Below are 20,387 nucleotides of genomic sequence, written 5' to 3'. Positions count from 1 at the left end.
CACAGACCTACAGGTCCCTCTGCCCTAGGCCCTCCCTCAAGCACGCACCCTCTTCATCCCTCTGCCCATAATCCCCTAGAGGAGGTCAAAGGCAGCATCACCCCACGCTCCTCAAATGTGGGGAGAGGTCTTAACTTTCCTACAGTGCCAGACCCCCTCAGATGCCGTATGGGAGGTGGGAAGGTGGGTCGTTAGGTAAGACTCTGGATATGTGACAGTGGGTGGAAAGGGGAGGCATTTCAGGGATCTGGGAACAGAAACAATGTGTCTTTTTTGCTCCGGGACTCCGCCCCTCGCCCTGGTCTCTACAGCCCCGCCCGGGAGTCTGGTTCAGTAGCTAGTTCCAGGTACTTGGCGCCGGAGGTCAGTGCCTGGCATGCAGAACATCGGGTCCCTGGTGATGCGAGGTCGCTTGGTGCGCCTGCTGGCGCCTCTGCGAAGGGCCCCAGCTAGCTGTCCCCTCGGGGCGAGGGCCAAGGCAACGGACCCAGCTGCTCTGGCTACAGAGCTGACTACGGCACCCGGCACCGTGTACTCCTCCGCGGGGCCCGGCGACCGGCAGCTGCGCAGTCCAGAAGAGCTTCCAGGGCCTGGCCAGTTGCGCAGTTTTTTCCAACTGTTTGTGCAAGGCTATGTCTTTCACATGCACGAGCTTCAGGTACCCAGGGGAGAGGGTGGGAGGGCGCTCCTGGGCTGGCTTCTGTTGCGCCGGATAGGGAGGCTTTGGTTGAGAAAGGGTTGCCGGAACTCATGTGACTAATGGTCCAGGAGGGTTCCCGGGGCTCTGGAGCTGGAAGGGGTCTCAGAGCCATCGAGGAAACTGCAGTCCAACGTTATAGAGGTATTGGGCCTGTGGAATTTGAACCCAGGGCCTCTGACGCCAGTCATGTTCTGAAGTGATTTCCCAACACTCAGCTGAGGAGAATGATGAAAGGCTTTAGGGAGGAGCTGAAAAGTGAAGATTAGAAGTCAGGGGAAAGGGCAGCAAGTGCAAACAAACATAGGGAACTGCAATAAACATTCTTCGGTTCTCTGACCATGCCTTCCTTCATCCATAGTAATAAATCCACCAACCCTTCATTATGTTATATATGTACACATGTATATACATATGTACACGTGTCAGCTTACATGTTACGTATATACATATGAGAATGCATTTCATGAACATAAACATATACAACTTAATGAAGAGTTAATGAAAGAGAGAGAGAGAGAGAGAGAGAGAGAGAGAGAGAGAGAGAGAAAAGGAAGAGAAGAGAGAGGAGGGAGGAAGAGAGACAACATGAAGACACTTAACAAAAGGAAAAAGCTGTAAGTCACATGTGGTAGCACCTTCAAGGCTTATAAAGTGCTTTCTTCACAAATAACCCCTAGAGTTTTGTAGCAAGGATTATACTATTTTCACTGGACAGATGAGGAAGCAGGCCAAAGGAGGTCAGGTGGCCTGCCCATTTGCAGTAGCTAGTAGTTAGTGTCAGAGGTAAAATCTGAACACAGGAGCTTTGCTCCAAGTCCAGTGATTTTTCCACTACAATTCCTTGTTATATAGACTGGGTGTCCAAACACATACAAGGCAGAGATGGAGGCTTTCATATCTAAGGGACTTTGTACATGGTGCACACTCACGTTCCTCAGGAAGGCCTTTGAAACAATGGATGCTTGGCCAGATGAAGCATCCATCCCGTGAAGAGGCTGATGAACCACTTTCAGTCTGCTTGGAGAGGAAATGGTGAATTTTGGTGTGATTAAATTTAACTCAGCAAATATTTTTACCATGTATACACATATATACGTGCATGTCCATATCCATTTACCCATATATACTCATATATACCCATATCTATATAACTCTCTTTCAAGGCATAAAAACAGAATGGTTCTGCCCTCAAGGGTCTTCTATACTTTTAGTTTATATTTATAAAGGTGAGTAAACAGTGTATGGATAGCTATGTGGTGCAGTGGATAGAGTGCTGTACCTGGAGTCAGGAAGACTCATCTTCCTGAGTTCAAATCCTGCCTCAGACACTTACTAGCTTATGACCTGGGCAAGTCATTTAATCCTGTTTGCCTCAGTTTCTTCATCTGTAAAATGAACTGGAGAAGGAAATGACAAATCTCTCCAATATCTTTGCCAAGAAAACCCCAAATAGGATCATGAAAAATTGGACATGACTGAAATGCCTGAATAATAACAAAACACAGTGTATAGGCAAAGTGATTTAAGGAGGGAGACAGAGGTAACTGGGGAACAGGAACAGTAAATGGAGGAGGTAGCATCTGGACTATATATTGGATGGAAGCTAGAGATTGGACGGAAGCTAGTGAAAAAGGCATAGAATAGAGGTAGGAGAGAGGACAACACTGTGCTTTAATTATTAATCAAATATCAAGTACTTTTTGAGTTTATACTATTGAGGAGCTGGACCTAGGGTGGGATGTTGATTTCTCAAGAGACAAACCAGTTGAGAACCCGAAAAACTCAACCTGTCATTTAAAAAAAAATCAGTTTTATTTTCTTTTCAGTTTCGAGTTCTCTCCCTCCCATCTCCCCTTTCCCCATCCATAAGGAAGGGGAAAAAAACAAAATTCTTTACAATATATATAGTCAATCAAACAAAATTCCTACATTAGCCATGTCCAAAAAAAAAGTGAAGCAAAGCTGCTTCATTGTGTTCTTTGAGTCCATTAGCTCTCTATCTGGAGCTGGATATAATGTGTCATCATGAGACTGGACTGGAGTGTACCTGGCATTTCAGCAACCATTTACCATGTGCAAAGTACAGTGTTTAGCCTTGGGAGACATACACACATTTATAGATAAGTTGGGGATATTGCCCTTATGTAGCTTAGAGCAGTGAGAGCAAATAAACATGCAAAGGACTATAATAAAAATAATGAGGGATAGTTCCATTAAGACTATAGACTGTTTGAGCTGGGGAGGGCCTTAGCTGAGTTTGGGGAGATGGGCATTGATGGAGAGATTTGAAGGCCAGACTAAAATGCAGGTATATGTAGTAGGAGGAAGAGTGAAGCAGGGATCAGGAGATCTGGCTTCTAGTTCCTACTTTGCTGCTAACTCTGATTCATGACATTGAACAAGTCTCTTATCCTCTCTTGCCTTGTCTCGCTTGCCTTGTCTGTAAAATTAGGAGGTTGGGCTAGGTCAGGTTCCTGGCATCTCAAAATGGTCTGTGATTCTCAGGTTAGACCTGCTGAGGTAGACAATGAAGGGCGCACTGTTGGTTACTGGGTAAGGGAAAGAAATAAGCATTTGTAGTACCTACTATGTGCTAGGCACTCTTTACAAATATTATCTCCTGTGATCCTCATGACAACTCAGTGGAGGAAACTGAGGCAAATGGAAGCCAGGTGACTTGCCCAGGGTCATACAGTATCTGAAGCTAGATTTGAACTCAAGGTCTTCCTTGTTCCAGGCCCTGAGCTCTATCTACTTCACCACCTAGCTAGGCATGACACGATCAAAGTAACGTTTCAGGAGACCTGGAGTCAAGTAGGGGGGTAGTGTGGGTGTAGTTGAAAGAGCCCTGAACTTGGACTCAGATCAATAAAAAGAACCACCTTTGTCACCTATTAGTCCCTGGCTTCCTGTACCCAACGCTTCAGTGCCCTTTTCTGCAGAGTAGCCAGTGAGGACACTTGTACCCACCTCATAGTTGGTAGTGAGGGCAATGCTATTCAAATAGGAATTGTTATTCTTTATAGTAGTGGTATCTCGGATGGATGATAGAGGGAAGGCTAGAAGGAGGGAGGCTAAGCCAGGAGGTTTAGCTAGGAGATGAAGGCCTCTATTAGGGTCAATGGCAGGGGGCCTAAGAGGAAAAGGCGATTTGGAGAAACGCTTCAAAAGGACTGGCAGGAATTGGTAACAGATTGAATGCGGGGCATTTGAGAGCATCGGCCACCTTAGGGACAGTACCCAGGCTCCAGATGGAAGGTTCTTCCCCTTCCTCACTCTCAGTTATGTGCATTTTTATGTGCCCTATAGTCAGTGGCATGCTAGTTAATGTTTAAACAACCAGCTCTCCCCTGCAATATACACATGACAAACTTTTAAGTTTAATATGCATTCACTTTATCAACTCTAGACAATCAACAAAAAAAATAAATCAAGGCCTGATTTGTAGCATTTGCTGATTTCTGAGGGGTAAATGCTCACATTGGAGATTTAGCAGTCAGTTCTTAAAGCCTGTTTGATCTGGGGTCCAGCAAACCCCTGCTTTTAACTATGTATGGGGGCACTATTAGTATAAAATTCCTGCCTCCAGCCTGGAAGCCAGGGGTGAAATGAAAAGTGGAATTGAAAATGATCCTAGGCATCCAGGCATGGGGAAGTGGGGATTGTGATTGTGTCTTCTCATATTGTGCCTTCCCACAGGGTACCTACCCCCTCTGTCATCTGCTCTGAATCTCCACCTTGCCTCTATCCAGTTCACAATTTTCCATGGTTACATGGCACTCGGTACCTGAGAGACTGATTAATCGAAAAATCATTCCCTCACTCTCTCATTGCAGAAATAACTTCCTAAGTGCGGAGTAACCCAAGTCTCTTAAACCCTCATCTGCTCCATTTAACTTCCAGAAATATGAGAAGCCTAATGAATGCCTGAAGTATGGTGGGAAACAGGAGAGCACATTCTAGATTGCAGAGCCGTTCTGCTGAGAGATTTTCCTCAAGCAGCTGTACAGATGAAAATCACTGTATGGGAGAGAGCATGGGAACTGAGAGTTAGGAAAGCAATTTCTCATAAATCTTCAGGGTGGGAATAGCTAATCTACTTAGAAACTTGGCAAGAATGCTGACATAAGCACAAGAACACAATATCAGGACTAGGACCTAGCAGGCTTAGAATCCTGATTTCACAACATTCTTTGTGGTGTTAGGGAAGGCACGGCCTCTCTGGGCCTCTGGGCCTTCATCTGTTGAACTGGAATAATGATACCTGCTTTAATTGTCTCTCTGAGTAATTGTTGTGAGGATTTTTCAATTAAATAAATATACATTGAGTGGCTACGCTCTCCACAAAGATGAATACTTGCATAGTCTCTGCCCTTAAGAAGTTAACAGTCTAGAAGCAGGGAGGAGACGTTCAATCTCTCATTTATTCATTTAATGAATTACATTAATATATATGTATATGTATGCAAATGTATAGGGCATCAAGCTACATATTGAGGATATAAAAATGATACAGTCCATACCTTTAAGGAATTTAATATTCCATTGGGGGCTGGAGGGTGGAGGAAATAGCTCTAGAATTATGTCTCTATGTAGATATATACAAGATCGGGAGGAATGGGAGCAGTGGAGTGATGCAGACAAAGCACTCTAGGAAATTTTAGGAACAAGAAAACACTCAGTAGGAAGAATCAAAGAAGACTCATGAGAAGAGGACTCTTGGATTCAACTTTTAAGGAAGATAAGCAATATGAACAGAGGAGATGAAGAGACTATGCCTTCTAAGCATGGTGGACAGCATGGAGGATGAGAGATGAATTAGGGGGAAAATCACATTGCTTTCCTACTTCCTTGTGAAACTTAGTCACCTCCAAAGTAAGTTACAAATAACAATTGTCTTGTTAATTGACACCTCTGTCAATGCTGTATGATTTATGACGATTTTGCTTGTTTAGAATACCAGCCAATCTATGAATGTTTATTAAGCATTGACTGTGCCAGACACATGCAAGGCAATGAGGATACATGTTCAGAGAATGAAATAAAATATTCCAGGCACTCTGCTAATACAAATATAAGCTCGAAAGATAGTGACCCGCAAAGAGTTTACATTCCCCTGTGGGAAGACAGCACAAAAAAGGGAACTATAAAGAGAAGGGAGGGTTTGAAGGAAGCATGGAAGGGTACATGAAGACAAAGAGGAAAAGCCCAGAGAGTAGTCAGCATGGATGACCTAAATACTTCTTGAAATGGTAGTCTCAGGGAGGAAGTCACCAATCAGAGAAGGGGACTGGGAAAGTGAAGGCATGTTCAGGGTGAGAAGGCTTCTGGGGTGAAAGTGGAGTTTGTGTTTTATCCTAGAGGTGAGGGGAATGACTTGGTTATATCTATGCTTAAGGAAAATCATTTTGGCAGCTGTATGTAAGATGGACTGTCAGGTCAGAGATTTGAGTCAGGGAGACCAGTTAGAAGGTTATTGCAATTATTTAGGTAAGAGATGATGCAGGCCTGATTAAAGTGGTAGCTGTGTCAGTAGAGAGAAGGGACTGGAGAGGAAGGATGTGAAGATAGAAAGGGGCAAGGATTTGGCAACTGATCGATTGCATATGGTAAGAGGGTAAGGAGCTGAGGATAAAGCCAAGGTTATCTTACTAGGAGACTGGAAGGATGGCATTATCTTCAACAGGAGTAAGGAAGGATTTGAGGAAAAGACAGTTCAGTTTTGAGCATGTTGAGTTTGAGATGTCTCCAAGACCTCTAGTTTGAAATGTCAAGTTGGCAATTGGTAGTGTGGAGTGAAGCCCAGGGGGAAGGATGGGAGCTGAATATGTAGATTTGTGACTTATCATCATAAAGATGATAATTAAATCCATGAGAGCTAATGAAGTCACTAAGAGTGTGTAGAGAAAGAAAGGGAACTTAGAACAGAACCTTCATGATCACCTGAAGTTGGGATGTATAATGTAGGGATGATGAGCCAGCAGAAGGAGTAATTAGGTAGGAGGAGAACCCAGAGAATAGTGTCACAAAAACCCAGAGAAAAGAGAGTATTCAGGAGCAGAAAGTGTTCACCATTGTCAGATGCAGCAGATAGGTTAAGAAGGATGAGGCCTGAGAAGAGTCCTTAAAAATCTGACAACTAAGAAGTTACTGGTAACTTTGGAGCAATTTCAGTTGAACCATAAAACCAGATTGCAAAAAGTTGAGGAGTGAAGTGAGAGAGGAAGTGAAAGCAGCAAGTGTAAATAACTCTTTTTTAGGAGTTTAGCTTAGAAAAGGGGAAGAGAGATGATGGCTTGAGGGTGGGATCTAGTGAAGATTTTTTTAGGGGTGGGAAGGGTTTGGGCATGTTTGAAGGCAGTAAGAAAGCAACCAATAGAGTGGGAGTGGTTGAAGATTCCAGAAAAGGAGGGGAGACGATTGAGATTGCAATCTGCTAAAGATGGGACGGATGACTTGTTACAAGAATAGACATGACCGGGGTTCATCTTCAGAGGAGGATATTGAAGTAAAGAAACCCCCAAAGTCACTTTTGGTCACTTGCCCAAAAAGAATTTTTAGAAGATCTCTAAAAAGACTTTAAAAGTCAAGTGAGATGGAGGAAAAACTAAAAAAAAAATCCAAGAAAAACAAGGGTATGAAAGGAAAATCAACCAATAAGAAAAGGAGATCCAGAATCTCAAGGAGGAAAATGACACCTTGAAATTAGAATTGGGCAAAGACAAGCCACTGAATTTATAAGAGATCAAGAAATAATTAAACAAAACATGAATAATGAAAAAATAGAAGAGAAAGTGAAACATCTTATAAGGAAAACAACAGATTTAGAGAATAGATCAAGAAGAGAAAATATAAAAATAATTGGAGTAACTGAAAGTCATGATCAAAAAAAGAATCTTGATACAATAATACAGGAAATAGTTAAAGAAAATTGTCCTGAAGCATTAGAACAAGGCAGGGAAGTAGAAATAGAAAAAAATCCATCACACACCATTTAAAAGAGATCCTATGAGGAAAACTCATAGGAATATCACAGTCAAATTCCGGAACCCCCACTCAAGGATAAAATATTAAAAGCATCAAGATTAAAACAATTTAATGTGATGGTGCCACAATTAGAATTACACAAGACCTAGGAGCAGAGACATTAAAGGACTGCAGGTCTTGGAACACAATATATCGAAGAACAAAAGACCTGGGGCTCCGGTCGAAAGTATCATACCCTTCAAATTTCAGTATCATCTTGAATGGAAAAAAATGGACATTTGACAAACCCTCAGACTTCAAGACTTTGTTAAAAAAAATCCTCAACTTAATAGAAGATTTGACATACTGGAACCAGGAGAAACATAAGGTATACACCAAAGACTGACTATAAGGGATTCATAAGAACAGATTGCTTACCTTTTATATAACATAAAATGTAAAATGTATGTCTAACCTTATTAATAATTGTTGAGCTCACAAGAACGAGGGGGATAAACCTGACTTTGATATGAATTTAAAAAGTAAAACCATTTAGAAACAACTAAAAACAGTAACTATTTTATGCAAAAGAGGTGCAAGAAGAAGAAAGGATACAGAGCATTTAGATGGGGAGGAGGGCTGGTTGTTCTGGTAATCTACTTTCATCGGGAATGGGGTTTAAGAGGGAACAATACATATATATTTAGAAGAGTATAAAAGTCTTCTAAATTTAGAAGAAATAAAATGGTAGGGGTTTAGTGAGGGGGGAGAGGACAAGGGAGGGATTAGGACAAGGAAGGGATTTTTAGAGGGGAGGATGAGGGAATAGGTAAAGGGAGTTTAGATTAATGGGAATGGGTTGGGGGAGGGATCCTTAGAGGGGGGAAGGCAAGTAATAGGAGGGCAGGGTGATTGGTGGAGGAGGGGAGTAGGCAAGTGATAGGAAGGCGACAGAGGAGGCAGGAATGATAGGAAACAAAAGATATGTACAAACATAAAAAACAAGATCAGGAGTAGATTATGTTTGGAAAGTATATGCATGTATATGTGTGTAAGTGTAGGTATATATTTCTCTGTCTCTGTAAATTATATTGTAGCCTTCTGGGGGTGGGGGGAGGGGGGAAAAAGAACAAAGTTAAAAAGTGCACAGCCGAGAACAAAAGACAACACAAGAAAGCAAAGAAAAGATGCACAATTCTCAACACAAGGTGTATTATTTATCATACAGGCTTTCTTGAAATGAAAATTTATTGTTACATATTTTGAATTCTCTCCTATGTTCTGCTATGCACGTGGCATGCTTTTTTTTCTTTTTTACTTTTTTTTAAGTTTCAATATTTAAGTTTATGATATGTTTTTGTTTCTTTTCTCTATTTTGTATTTGTGTTCCGGTAAAATAAAAAACTGTTTAAAAGAAAAGATGGGAGGGTTGGGTTCAAAGGCACAAGTGGAGAGGATGGCCTTGGCTAGGAGAAGGGCCATCTCACTGTCAGAAAATAAGGGAAGAGAGGATAGAGGAAACGATACTAAGAGACTTTGCTATGAAGAGAAGGGGGAAAGAGGGAGGTCACATTGAATGGCCTCACTTTTCTCAGTAAAATAAGAGATGAGGTCCTTAACTCATCTCCCTGCAATCCCAGAGGATTTTATCATTTAATTATTGCATTATATTGTTTACTTCATTGGTGAGTACCCTGTCAGGATCATAGGCAACATGATCTCTCCATGACTCAGTAAATCATCTACTGAATTACTGAGACCAGAAAAAAAATTAGCACCTGTCGACCAGCACTCTGGTGGTGAGCCTGTCCAAGTCTGGTTAGTTTGTCCTCAAGCAATCAGACACACAATTCACTGTTGGGTCATGGATAGCAGAGCTGGAAAGAGGCTTTGAGACCTTCTTGTCTAACCCAGTCATTACTGAGGCCCATAGCAAGAAAATGATTTGTTCAACAAGACCACGATTGACAGAGCCAACTTTTGAATTAAGGTCTTCTGATTCTTAATCCTTTCTAGTTTGAAAGGCCTGCCAGAATTTTTGCCTCAGTGACCTACCTTTAACATGCCAGTGGCATCCACGCCCCAGTGAAGCATCTGAGGACTTTAGTGGAGGATTCTTAATATTCTTCTCCCAACTCTTAACTGGCTCTGTGATCTCTTCAGCTCAGGAGCTCCCTCCCATCCATGCCTGTCCATTCTGTGCAGCTCTTTTTTGGGAGGGGGTTTAAATGACTTGCCCAAGGTCACACAGCTAGTAAGGGTCAAGTGTCTGAGATCAGATTGGAACTCAGGTCATCCTGATTCCAGGGCCAGTGCTCTATTCACTACCTATTCTGTGCATCTCTTAATATCTTCCCAGTAAGCTTATCACAGTGGTCCACCCAATATGCTGGAGGCCTTCCTGTCATTGTGAGAGTGTCAGAGGAACTTTCTGGCCATTTGCTGGCCTTCCTTCCTTCTTACCATGTCGATAATGTCTTTTACTCCTGTTCCTTGTTGGTTTTGTGTTGTAGTCTGCCTCTCCATTGCCTTCTGAGTGATACTTATTTTTATGTCTTTCATCTCTCTGCTTTATCACAACATGGTAGAATGATAGTATTGAAAAGATGGGCCTTTGCTTTCATGAGAAGATTGAAATCTGCATTGTTCTGGGGCCTCAGGGAATAAGTACATCATCATGTGTAAAAAAAAAAAAAAAAGAGGAGCACCTGGAGGACCTTACCATCCACAGGGTCTGCCAGCTTATTATTATAATTATTATTACTGTTGTTTGCTTGGTTTAACTTATCCTTAGGCTTCTCCCATGTTAAACTGTGACCAGCTTAGTAACAGGACCTATTCAAGTGGGAACTGAGATGGAAAATTCCAGGAGAGTGGGCATTAGTAATCACAGCTGTTTCTAGTTTTCTTACTCTGGGGTTTCCCCTTCACTGTTGTTGCCAGCTCCATGGGCCTTACAAAATCTGGAGCTAAGATCCTGCTGCTGCAGTGGTTACTGTCACCAACACCATTCCTGACCTTTTGGGACTTCTTAAGGTGGTCTCATCCCCTTGCCTTTCCTGGATTGTTGTTCAGTTGTTCAGTCATGTCCGACTCTTCATGACCCCATGTTTGTGGTTTGCTATTTCCTTCTCCAGTGTGTCCCTATTTTGCAGATGAGGAATTGAAGCAAATTGGGGTTAAGTGACTTACACAGGGTCACACAGCTAGTAAGTGTCTGAGGCTGGATTTGAACTCAGATCTTCCTGACTCCAGGTCCAGTGAGCTATCTATTGCACCACCTAGCTGCCCCTAATCTCCTAGATTAGGTGTATACAAATCCATTTTCCCCCTTAATTCAGCTAAGACAGAATTGACTTGTTCTAAAAGTGGAATGCCTTGGGGTGGGGGTGGGGGTGGGCGGGTGGAAACCTCACATGCGTCAGACTAAGAGAAAAAGGTTATAGTGGAAAAACCCTGGCATGGGACTGAAGAGACCTGGATTCAACCCCCTCCCCCCCCCCCCCCCCCCCCACCATTCTGTCATCTCTGATTTGCAGATTAAACAAACCTGGGAGGGACAGCTGATACTGGACAATGGAGTCAGGATCCAAGTGATCAGCACAGGCTAGAACATTTGGACATGTCTAATAAGATGAAATATAATGGAGTAAATGTAAAATCTTAGAAAGTAATCTTTACAAGTGCAAGCTGGAGGAGATAACACCAAAGTGTCGAGGGCTCCACCATCTTTCCAGACAAACAGATTTACAACCAGAAGTCATTATCAGCTTTTCATTCTTCCCTACCTCCTCCAATATTCAGTCACTTGCCAAGTTCTGTTGATTCTGCCTCCACAACATTTCTCACGTCTGTCCCCTTCTCTCCATTCACAGTCACAATCTTAGACTCTTACAATAACCTCCTAGTTGGCCCGTCTATATCCCATTTCTCCCCACTCCAGTTCCTAGTATGTGGCTTGTTTCCTCATAGAGGGAGGGAGTTTATCATCTCTTTTAGCTTGTAGACCTCCATTGGAATGGAAGCTCCTCGAGGATGAGAACTATCTTAATAAATGCTCCCTCTGTCTCTCTTTCCCTCTCTAATCTATCTACCTAGCAGCTATCCCAGGCTTCTTTATGATTCAAATCAAGACAATTAACACATTCTTAAGGCATTAATTTGGCCTTTTGGGATCTTTTGAACCTGAGTTTGAGTATGTATATACTGTTGAATATACTGTTTCCATCATTAACTATAGCTTTGACATATGTGTTAGCCTGTCATTTAATAGGAAGAAAAGAGCAGGCTGGGTTGTATTTGGGAATTGTACAAGGCTTTTGAAGACACTGTGAAACACAATAACATTCTTCTACACCAATATTCTTTTGGTGATACTTGGGAATCATAGAATACCACTGTGTCCAAAGCATCCACATTGACTCCTCAGAGGGCACTAGAGGGATCATGGCAGACAGAAATAGGCTGACGTATTTTATAAACATAAATCATGACATTTGACTCAGCCTGAACTAGGCTGAGGTCATTCATAGCATTAAAACAAGAAGTAGAGCCTTGGGGAAGCTGTTAACTATTTATTTAGCACCTCTGGTTCATGTAGGAATGTGGATTACCCTGATGGGGGAGAAATGAACCTAAAAGGGACTCTTTTGATGAGACTTTCACAGTAGAGGGCTTTGGGCATCTCAACTGGGCTTCCTTCTCCCCTTACAAAGTAATACCTGTCAGCATAAAATTGTATCTGTCTCAAGGCGTGTCTTCTAAACCTAGTGGTTTATTGATTTATCTGAAGGCTATTCTCCCAGCCAAGGACTACTTTTTGAAGATGACAAAATTACATTCAGGGCTTATGTTACCAGGGTTAATTATTGGGTGATTTGATATTATTTTGATGTGCTCTGAGCTCATAAGGAGGAGGTAGGTGAGTGGTATGGAGAAGGAAGTATGGGAGGTGAGGAACAACTATCAGTTAAATAAATTGTTAGGTTTTGAGAGTAGGAATGTGTTGCACATGTTTGTGTTACTTAATGGTGTTGAATTTGCAAGGCATGTCTCCTAGAAGCTGGTTAATCCTCTTAGGCACCTTGCCCAAAATTTATGCAACTACTATACTGGATCATATCTTGGATGGTTACACATAAACTATTTTCACTTAAGTATGGCCAAGTGAGATAAGTATAAAGGGCCAGCTACTTAATTTTGCCCTTACTATAAAAATAGAATTTATTTCAAGTCAAGTCAACAGCCATTTATTAAGTATTTATTCTGAGCCCAGCAAAGTGCTAAGCATTGGGAATACACATGTAAACAGAAAGAAGGCTGTCCCTGCCCTCAGAGAGGTTATATTCCGATGGTGGAAGACAACATATAAAAGGAAGATGAAAAAGGAAGAGATGAAGGTACCCAGATAGGCTTTGTAAAGAAAGTCTGGGAGAGTCAGGAGAGCAGCCTGGAGAAGAACAGAGACATGACTGGCCTGGGTACCTTCCTTAAAATGGAGGCTCTTGGAGGAACCGGCCAGTCAGAGGAGAAACTGAAAGGGGAGAAGGAACTTCCAATGTGTGAAGTCCAGGAGAGTCTCTGTCTCTGTCTGTCTGTTTCTGTCTCTCTTCCTCCCTCCCTCCCTTTTCTCCTCTCTTTCTTTCCTTCCTTCCTTCCTTCCTCCCTCCCTCCCTCCCTTCCTCCCTCCCTCCCTTCCTTCCTCCCTTCCTCCCTCCCTTCCTCCCTCCCTCCCTCCCACCCTTCCTCCCTTCCTTCCTCCCTCCCTCCCTCCCACCCTTCCTCCCTTCCTTCCTCACTCCCTCCCTCCCACCCTTCCTCCCTTCCTCCCTTTCTTCCTTCCCTCCCTCCTCCCTCCCTTCCTTCCTTCTTTCCTTCCTTCCTTCCTTCCTTCCTTCCTTCCTTCCTTCCTTCCTTCCTTCCTTCCTTCTTATCCTTTCTCAATCCTTCTATACCTCCCAAACTTCCCTTTCTCAGTTGAGTGTGTTGCTTCCCTGCTTTACTGAAACTACTGATAGATCTATCATGCAATCTCTCAGCTACCTAAAAATCACTCGACATCTTTGCCCATCTGTCTTCTGTTTCTAAAGAAATGGTCTTCTTGCCAAGGCCAATCTCTCTACCTGTGTCCTGGTGTGCATTCTCTCTCATCTTCTCCAGCAGCTTGCCCTGTTGGTCATTCCCTATTTCTCTTTCATCTTTAATATTATGGTCCTCTCCCCATTGCCTACAAAAATACTCAGACACACCCTATCCTTTAAAAACATTCACTTGACTTGTAAGCAGTCATATCATAGTTTTACTTCCTTTCACTGCAAAAGTCCTGGAAAGCAATTGCCTCCACTTTCTCATTACTGACTCACTTCTTGCTTCTTCTGGCTTCCAACTGCACCTCTAAAAATGCTCACAATCTCTTAATTGCTTTTATCTGTTGGACCTTTTTTTTTTTTTTTTTTGCTTTACATCCTACTTGGTGTCTCTGCAACTTTTGGTGCTGAACACTTTCTTCCATCCAGAAACTCTCTCTTCCCTTGTCTTCCATGGTACTGCTCAATCATGGTTCTCTTTCTGCCTGTCTGAGCACTCTTTCTCAGACTCCTTTGTTAGATCATCATCCATATTCCAGCCTCTAAACTTTTGTGTCTCCAAAGATTCTGTCTTGGACTATTTTCACTTTCTCTTTATCCCTTCTTTCTTTCTCATTTGCTCCCATGGGTTCAATTATCAGCTCCAGCAGGATGACTCCCAAATCTATATATCCAGCCTAAATTTCTCTGCTGAACTCCAATATTGCATTACCATCTGTTTCCTAGACATCTTCCTTAGGACATGGTATAGGCATCTCAAACCCTAAGGGGCTGGAGTTTCTAGCACAGTGGTCCATGAGCTCTGATCCAGTGTGTTCCTCATTGTTAGTCAAACAGTAGAACTTTATTAGCATCAGGAAGAGAGTATTTGCTGAGAAACCATGCCAAAAACAGTAGTTACAATACATTTTCTCTAACCCAAGAGCATCCACACACAATGTCCCTGGGGAGAATGCACTCAATTACTCAAAGTAATTGGCATAAAAGAATCCAGCCAAAATCTGGGATATACTTCTACAGAAATACAAAAAGAGTTTGTGGGGGAAAGATGGGCACCCCCTTGAAGAACCATAGTGATGAAGTATGTGTATAAACATATGTGGCCTAGGGTTACCTCCTGACTCTGGGCCCAGGAGGTCCTTTTCTTCCTTAGCAGAGTCCTTGTGAAGTCATCCTTAGCTTTACCCCTGTACTAGGGAGAATTGGTACCTTTTTAGAGTCCACAGACAGCATTTTGCTTTATCACAAGGACTCTCTGAAGCTTCTACTTCTTTGAGGGATTGTCTTTCTCCCTCTCTCAGTAGATGCTTTCTCTGTTGTCAGGCAGTACCATTCTGGTAAAATTTGCTGTTGACTCTGGTTGCCAGTGGGATCTCTGATGGCTCCAATGAATCTGCTAAGTTCATCAGTCACTTGACACTTCTATCTCACAGTATTCATTCACTTAAGATCAGGAAAAAATAAATGCATAGGAAATAGAGACACTGTATGTTCAGAGATCCAAGGTGTCCAGATGTGGGGAGGAAAGCAGCTAGCTTCACTCTGCTATCATATGGCTCAAAGTAGTATTCCTCACTTAAAAGCTGCCAGGGAAGAAAATGAGAGATCCTTGATTTATTTGAACCTTTGGAAGAACACGCAGTTCTCGCTTATCAACTAATGATTGTCAGTCTTTCCAGTTTCTCAGTGTACCAGAAGACTCTTCGTCTGCATTAAGTGCCAGTTGCTCAGTCACTCATTGCCAGAAGCAGGCTTACCAAGCCTCCATGTTGGATTAGAACTGAGCAGGGAATATCTGGCTATATTTTGTATAATGCACTAATAAGGAAATCTGAATGTATTCTAAGGGCTGTTAAACTCAATTAATTGGAAAGATACTAATTGTTCGTGGTTGGACCATGCTAATATAATTAATAATTCTACTAAATTAATTTACAGATTTAGTGCCATTCCAAACTATTAAAGGATTATTTATAGTACTAAACAAAATAATAAGAAAATCCATTTGGAGGAGTAAAAGGTCAAGAATCTCAAGGGAAATAATTTTTAAAGGGAGAAAGGAAGAGGACCTAGCAATACTAGATCTCAAACTATACTGTTTAGTGTTGTTTAAAAAGTAGGAACCTTGATCAATGAACAGATTAGGTAAACAACTCAGAAGCAGCTGAGTAATAGCATAGTATTTGATAAATCCAAGGAAACCAACTACTTGGGAAAGTATCCTGACAGAAATTAGGTTTGAAGCAACATCTGATATCATATGCCACAGCAAACTCCAAATGGAAGCTTCACCTAAGAAGAAAAGGTGATATCTTAAAAGAATGGGGTGGGGGGAGAAAAAGATACTTTTCATAACTGTGTCTAGAGGGAGAATTCTCACCTAAACAAGGTATAGGCATGACTATAAAAGATAAAATGACAATTTTGATTACATAAAATTGAAAATCTTCTGCCCAAGCAAAATATACACAATTAGAAAGGAAACAATAGGGTAGATATTTACAGCAAATTTCTCTGATAAGGGTATGATACCCAAACCCAAATTTGATACAAATATACAAGAACAAGGACCATTCCCCCACTAGATAAGTGGCCAAAAGATATCAACAGGCAGTTTTCCAATGAAGAAATTATATAAACATGCTACTAATCTCCAATATTGATAGAAATTCAAATTAAAACAACTGGGTGGTTCTACCTTCCATCCATTTGATTGGGGAAGAAAATGACAAAAGAGGAAAATAGCAATTGCTGGAGGAAGAGAGACAGCTATGTAGTACAGTGGATAGAACACTGGACCTGGAGTCAGAAAGACATGAGTTCGAATTTAGTTTCAGACACTATCTCTGTGACCTTGGCAAATCATTTAACCTCTGCCTGCCTCAATTTCCTTGTCTGTAATATGAGGATAATTAATAGAATTTTCCTCTCAGGGCTGTTGAGAGGATCAAGTGAGACAATAAGTCTTTACCAGCCTCAACGTGCTTTACAGATGTTAGCTGTTACTGTTAATGCAATGTCGGCAGAGCTATGAATTGGTTTAACCATGTTGGAACTCTTCCCCCAAAGTCACTAAAACATACTTATAGCTTAAAGATTCATATGTATAATAAGAATATGGATAGCAGCACTTATTTTGGTATAGCAAAGAAATAGAAACTTCAGGAAGGCCTGAACAAATTATGGCATATACATGTAATAGAATATCATTGTACCATGAGAAATATGGTGAATATGTTGGATTCAGGGAACTACAGAAAGAGTTGTATGAAATAAATAGAACCAAAAGAAAAATGGACATGAGAACACAGTGATGATATGAAGGGAAACAACTTTGAAAGACCTCAGCACTGAAGAAAGACTGATGATGAAATCTGCCTCCCACTTTGGGGCAGAAATGTAATCAATTTGAGGTATAGAGAAGATTCAGTCTTAGATGTGGCCATAGTGTTCATCTGTGTCGCTTGACTGCACATATTTGTCACAAGGTACGGTCAAGACGCCCGGGTAGGTTAGAGCATAATAATAGACACGGAAAAAAACATCGATGAGACTTTTTAAAGTGCTCTTCAGAAAATGAAAAAAATGTGCAAAAGAAGACAGAACTGAAGCGATTTTGTTACGACCTTGTTAAACTTAATAAATATATTGCTTTAGAAATTTGTAACAAATTTGTATACTTTCTTATATATACCTACTTCCTTTTCATTGTATGATGAAATGTTTGTTTTTGTTGATAATTGGCAATAAAAAATTAGCACTAAATGGATTGTAGCATATTACTAACAATGAGTCATATACCAAAAGTGGCATAAAAGATATCATTGAAGAGATATATGACTGGAGAAAGAGAAGGTCCATTTTGGTAGAGAGAATGAGGGGTAAAAGATGGCTGCTCTGTATCCTTGTGTACATGTAATGTCAAGAGACCTAGAGTAAGGCTCCCAAAATGTTTCATGGACTCGCAGTGGATGACTTATGGAAGTTGATGGAAGGACCACAGAAGTTGATATTTCTTCAGGGGTTTATGATCTGCCCAGTTGGAAGGAGTATTCTCATTCAGCACACACCCACTGAGGTGCTGAAGTAAGTGAAAGTGTCCGGGACGGAGTGGAAAATTCATGGGTCTCAGAAACTAGCTATATAACACTATATAACAGAGCTCTCACCCTGGCCTCCAGTGCACCTTTTTCTCAAGATCCTACTCAATTTGCTTGATTTATTGTTTGTTGATTGCTTCTCCTTCCCCTAAAAAAAAAGCATTTGGCACAGTAGAGCAAAATGTAGCATAAAAAACTCTCCTCCACCAAGTTGTCTCCTGTGCTTAAGTTAAGATCACACAAGACTCCTTGACAGTTATATCCACAGAGATAGCTTAGTTCAGCAATATTTATTATCACAAATCATCCAGAGCATAAAACAAGCAGACACGTGGAAGATTTTGTTGAAAGAAGTCGGATGGAAGACAGATTTTCTTTAGGTGATGAAGTACTTTGGGTCCAAGCCACTCTTCTGGACTTCATTTTCCTAAGTGCCATTTCAGCTTCTTCATAAAGCACACTGGGTATTAGGCCTCTCCACTATTTTTTTTGTATGTGCGTGATGTAACACCATTTATACTCTTAGTATTATAGAATCACAGATTTAGACCTGAAAAGGAACTTAGATGACATCTAATCCAACACCATCGTTTTCTAGATTAGGAAAGTGGAGTCAACAGTAGTTGACCTAGGTTACGTGGGATGGAACTGGCAGTGCTCTGGAATTTAAACCTAGGTAGGACCTCTGACTCCAATTCTAGCGATCTTATCAATATGCCATTTTGCTGCTTCTGCTGTCCTACACTATATTATTTATATTAAAATTTATATATATGCGTAAATATGTGCATATATATAATAACCGTATATGCTGAGTACAGTGCCTAGCACGTAGAAAGTGCTTGATAATATTTATTGTCTGCCTGCATACACACGAACACATACACATACACACACATGAGAAAGAGAGTAAAAAAGAGATTAGACAGATGCTTTTTAAAAAAAAAACAGCAGTTAAATTGCTTCCTTGAAACAAAGAAAAGCAATTAAAACCTAAGGACAAAGCATCTGACTGTATATGCAACATTCTATACCTGTAGTCTCCTAAGAGGAGAAATGTGTTTCATCCTTACTCTCCATAACCGAGATTGTTGTTGGTGGTTTTTTTTTTTTGCAATGAATATTAGTTCAGCTATCTTTTAGTGTTATTTTCATTTGCATTATTGTGGTCATTGTGTTCTCTTGGTCCTGTTTTCATTGCTTTGCATCACTCCATACCAGTCTTCATATTTTTCTGAATTCTTCATACTGATTATTTCTGGTGCGATAATATCCAATTATGTTAACATTCCACAGTTTATTCAGTCATTCTCCAACCAGTGACTACCCACTTTGTTTCCAGGGTTTTGCTATAATGAAGAGTGCTTCTATGAATAGTCCAGTGTTTTTCTATCTAATATTTAGATGAATTCATCTAAGTTAAAATAGGTCACAGAATCATAGATTTTCAGAATCTCAGAGTTCAGAATCTCATCTTAACCAGTAACTGAATAAAAAAACTCCAGTATGATAGACCTAAGGAGGAAGAAAACAACATATACTCCATATTTTAGCTAAAAAGTCTGTTGGAAGCACATTTATTATTTTATAAGCATTTTGCTTTAAAGAGAGTTTTGGTTCAATAGAGTTCCCGTAGCTACGCAGAGCGTTTCTCTGACTCAAAGAATTTTCAACCCACATTTTTGTATCAACAAACGAAAGATGAAGAAGTTCTACAGAAAGAAAAGGAGCAAAAGGCCTATAACTTGGGGCTCAAGCCTAGGCATTTGCAATAGATTGTCCTTATTAGTAGAGAGAATGATTACTCAATATTCCATGCATTGGGGTGCAGTAGGCGGAACTTGGAAGGTAGAACTTTTTTTTTTCTTACCTCTGGCTTTTAGAGAGGACTCCTGCAGTCCCAGGCTGTGTTCAGGGAGAGGTCTTTGGAGGGAGAGAAAGCCACTGGGAAGAAACCTAACTGTAGAGAGCCAGAGCCCTGAGAATGTCCCTATTTCCAGCACTAGAAATTTCAGGGAATTTTCCCTCTGAGTATGAATGGGGACTCTGTCTCTTGGTTGAGCTGAGATAATTCGTTACCCATGGGAGAGCTCATTCTCTCTGTGTATTGGCTAGTATTGTCAAATTTGTATAATTTCTCTGATTTCTCTTTGCAATTGGGTTGTTTAAATGGGTTTATTTGCTATTCACTGTTGTAATGTTATTTGCATAACTGGAATTTGGTGGGGAGTCAGTCCTTCAGGTATAGCTTGGAACATCTTTTCCCTCTTAAGACATAATGACCAGGAAGAAATTGCTTGAACCTAAAAAATAATTTCTCCTAAACCAGTATTTAGAGTGGTAGATATATTTTTAACTTGATATCCCCTCTTTAAGAGGGAAGAGGGGCCAGTTTTGTGGCCCCAACATCTTCTCCCTTGATGCAGGAATCACATTTTTCCTTGGAGAGGGTTGAGCGAGATTCCACAGATATTTATTCGTGCCTTCCTTTGAACTGTATTTGACAACCCGTGTGGACATACATATAACCAACAT

The 20,387-nt window shown here is 41.1% G+C and overlaps 1 protein-coding gene across 1 annotated transcript in view; it reads left to right on the top strand.

Moving 5' to 3' along the window:
* The first annotated feature begins 321 nt into the window (after positions 1 to 321).
* The window catches only part of LOC118847963 (sterol 26-hydroxylase, mitochondrial), a 36,878-nt gene continuing 16,812 nt past the window's right edge, over positions 322 to 20,387 (top strand). Inside the window, exon 1 of the mRNA XM_036756666.1 lies at positions 322 to 658. Coding sequence (XP_036612561.1) covers positions 377 to 658 — 282 coding nt within the window. The 5' untranslated portion in view covers positions 322 to 376. The remainder of the gene's footprint in view (positions 659 to 20,387) is intronic.

This window comes from Trichosurus vulpecula, chromosome 4, assembly GCF_011100635.1.
Source record: "Trichosurus vulpecula isolate mTriVul1 chromosome 4, mTriVul1.pri, whole genome shotgun sequence".
Lineage (NCBI taxonomy): Eukaryota > Metazoa > Chordata > Mammalia > Diprotodontia > Phalangeridae > Trichosurus > Trichosurus vulpecula.
The sequence above is the reverse complement of the archived record's forward strand: the minus strand, read 5'-3'. Positions and strand labels throughout refer to the sequence as shown.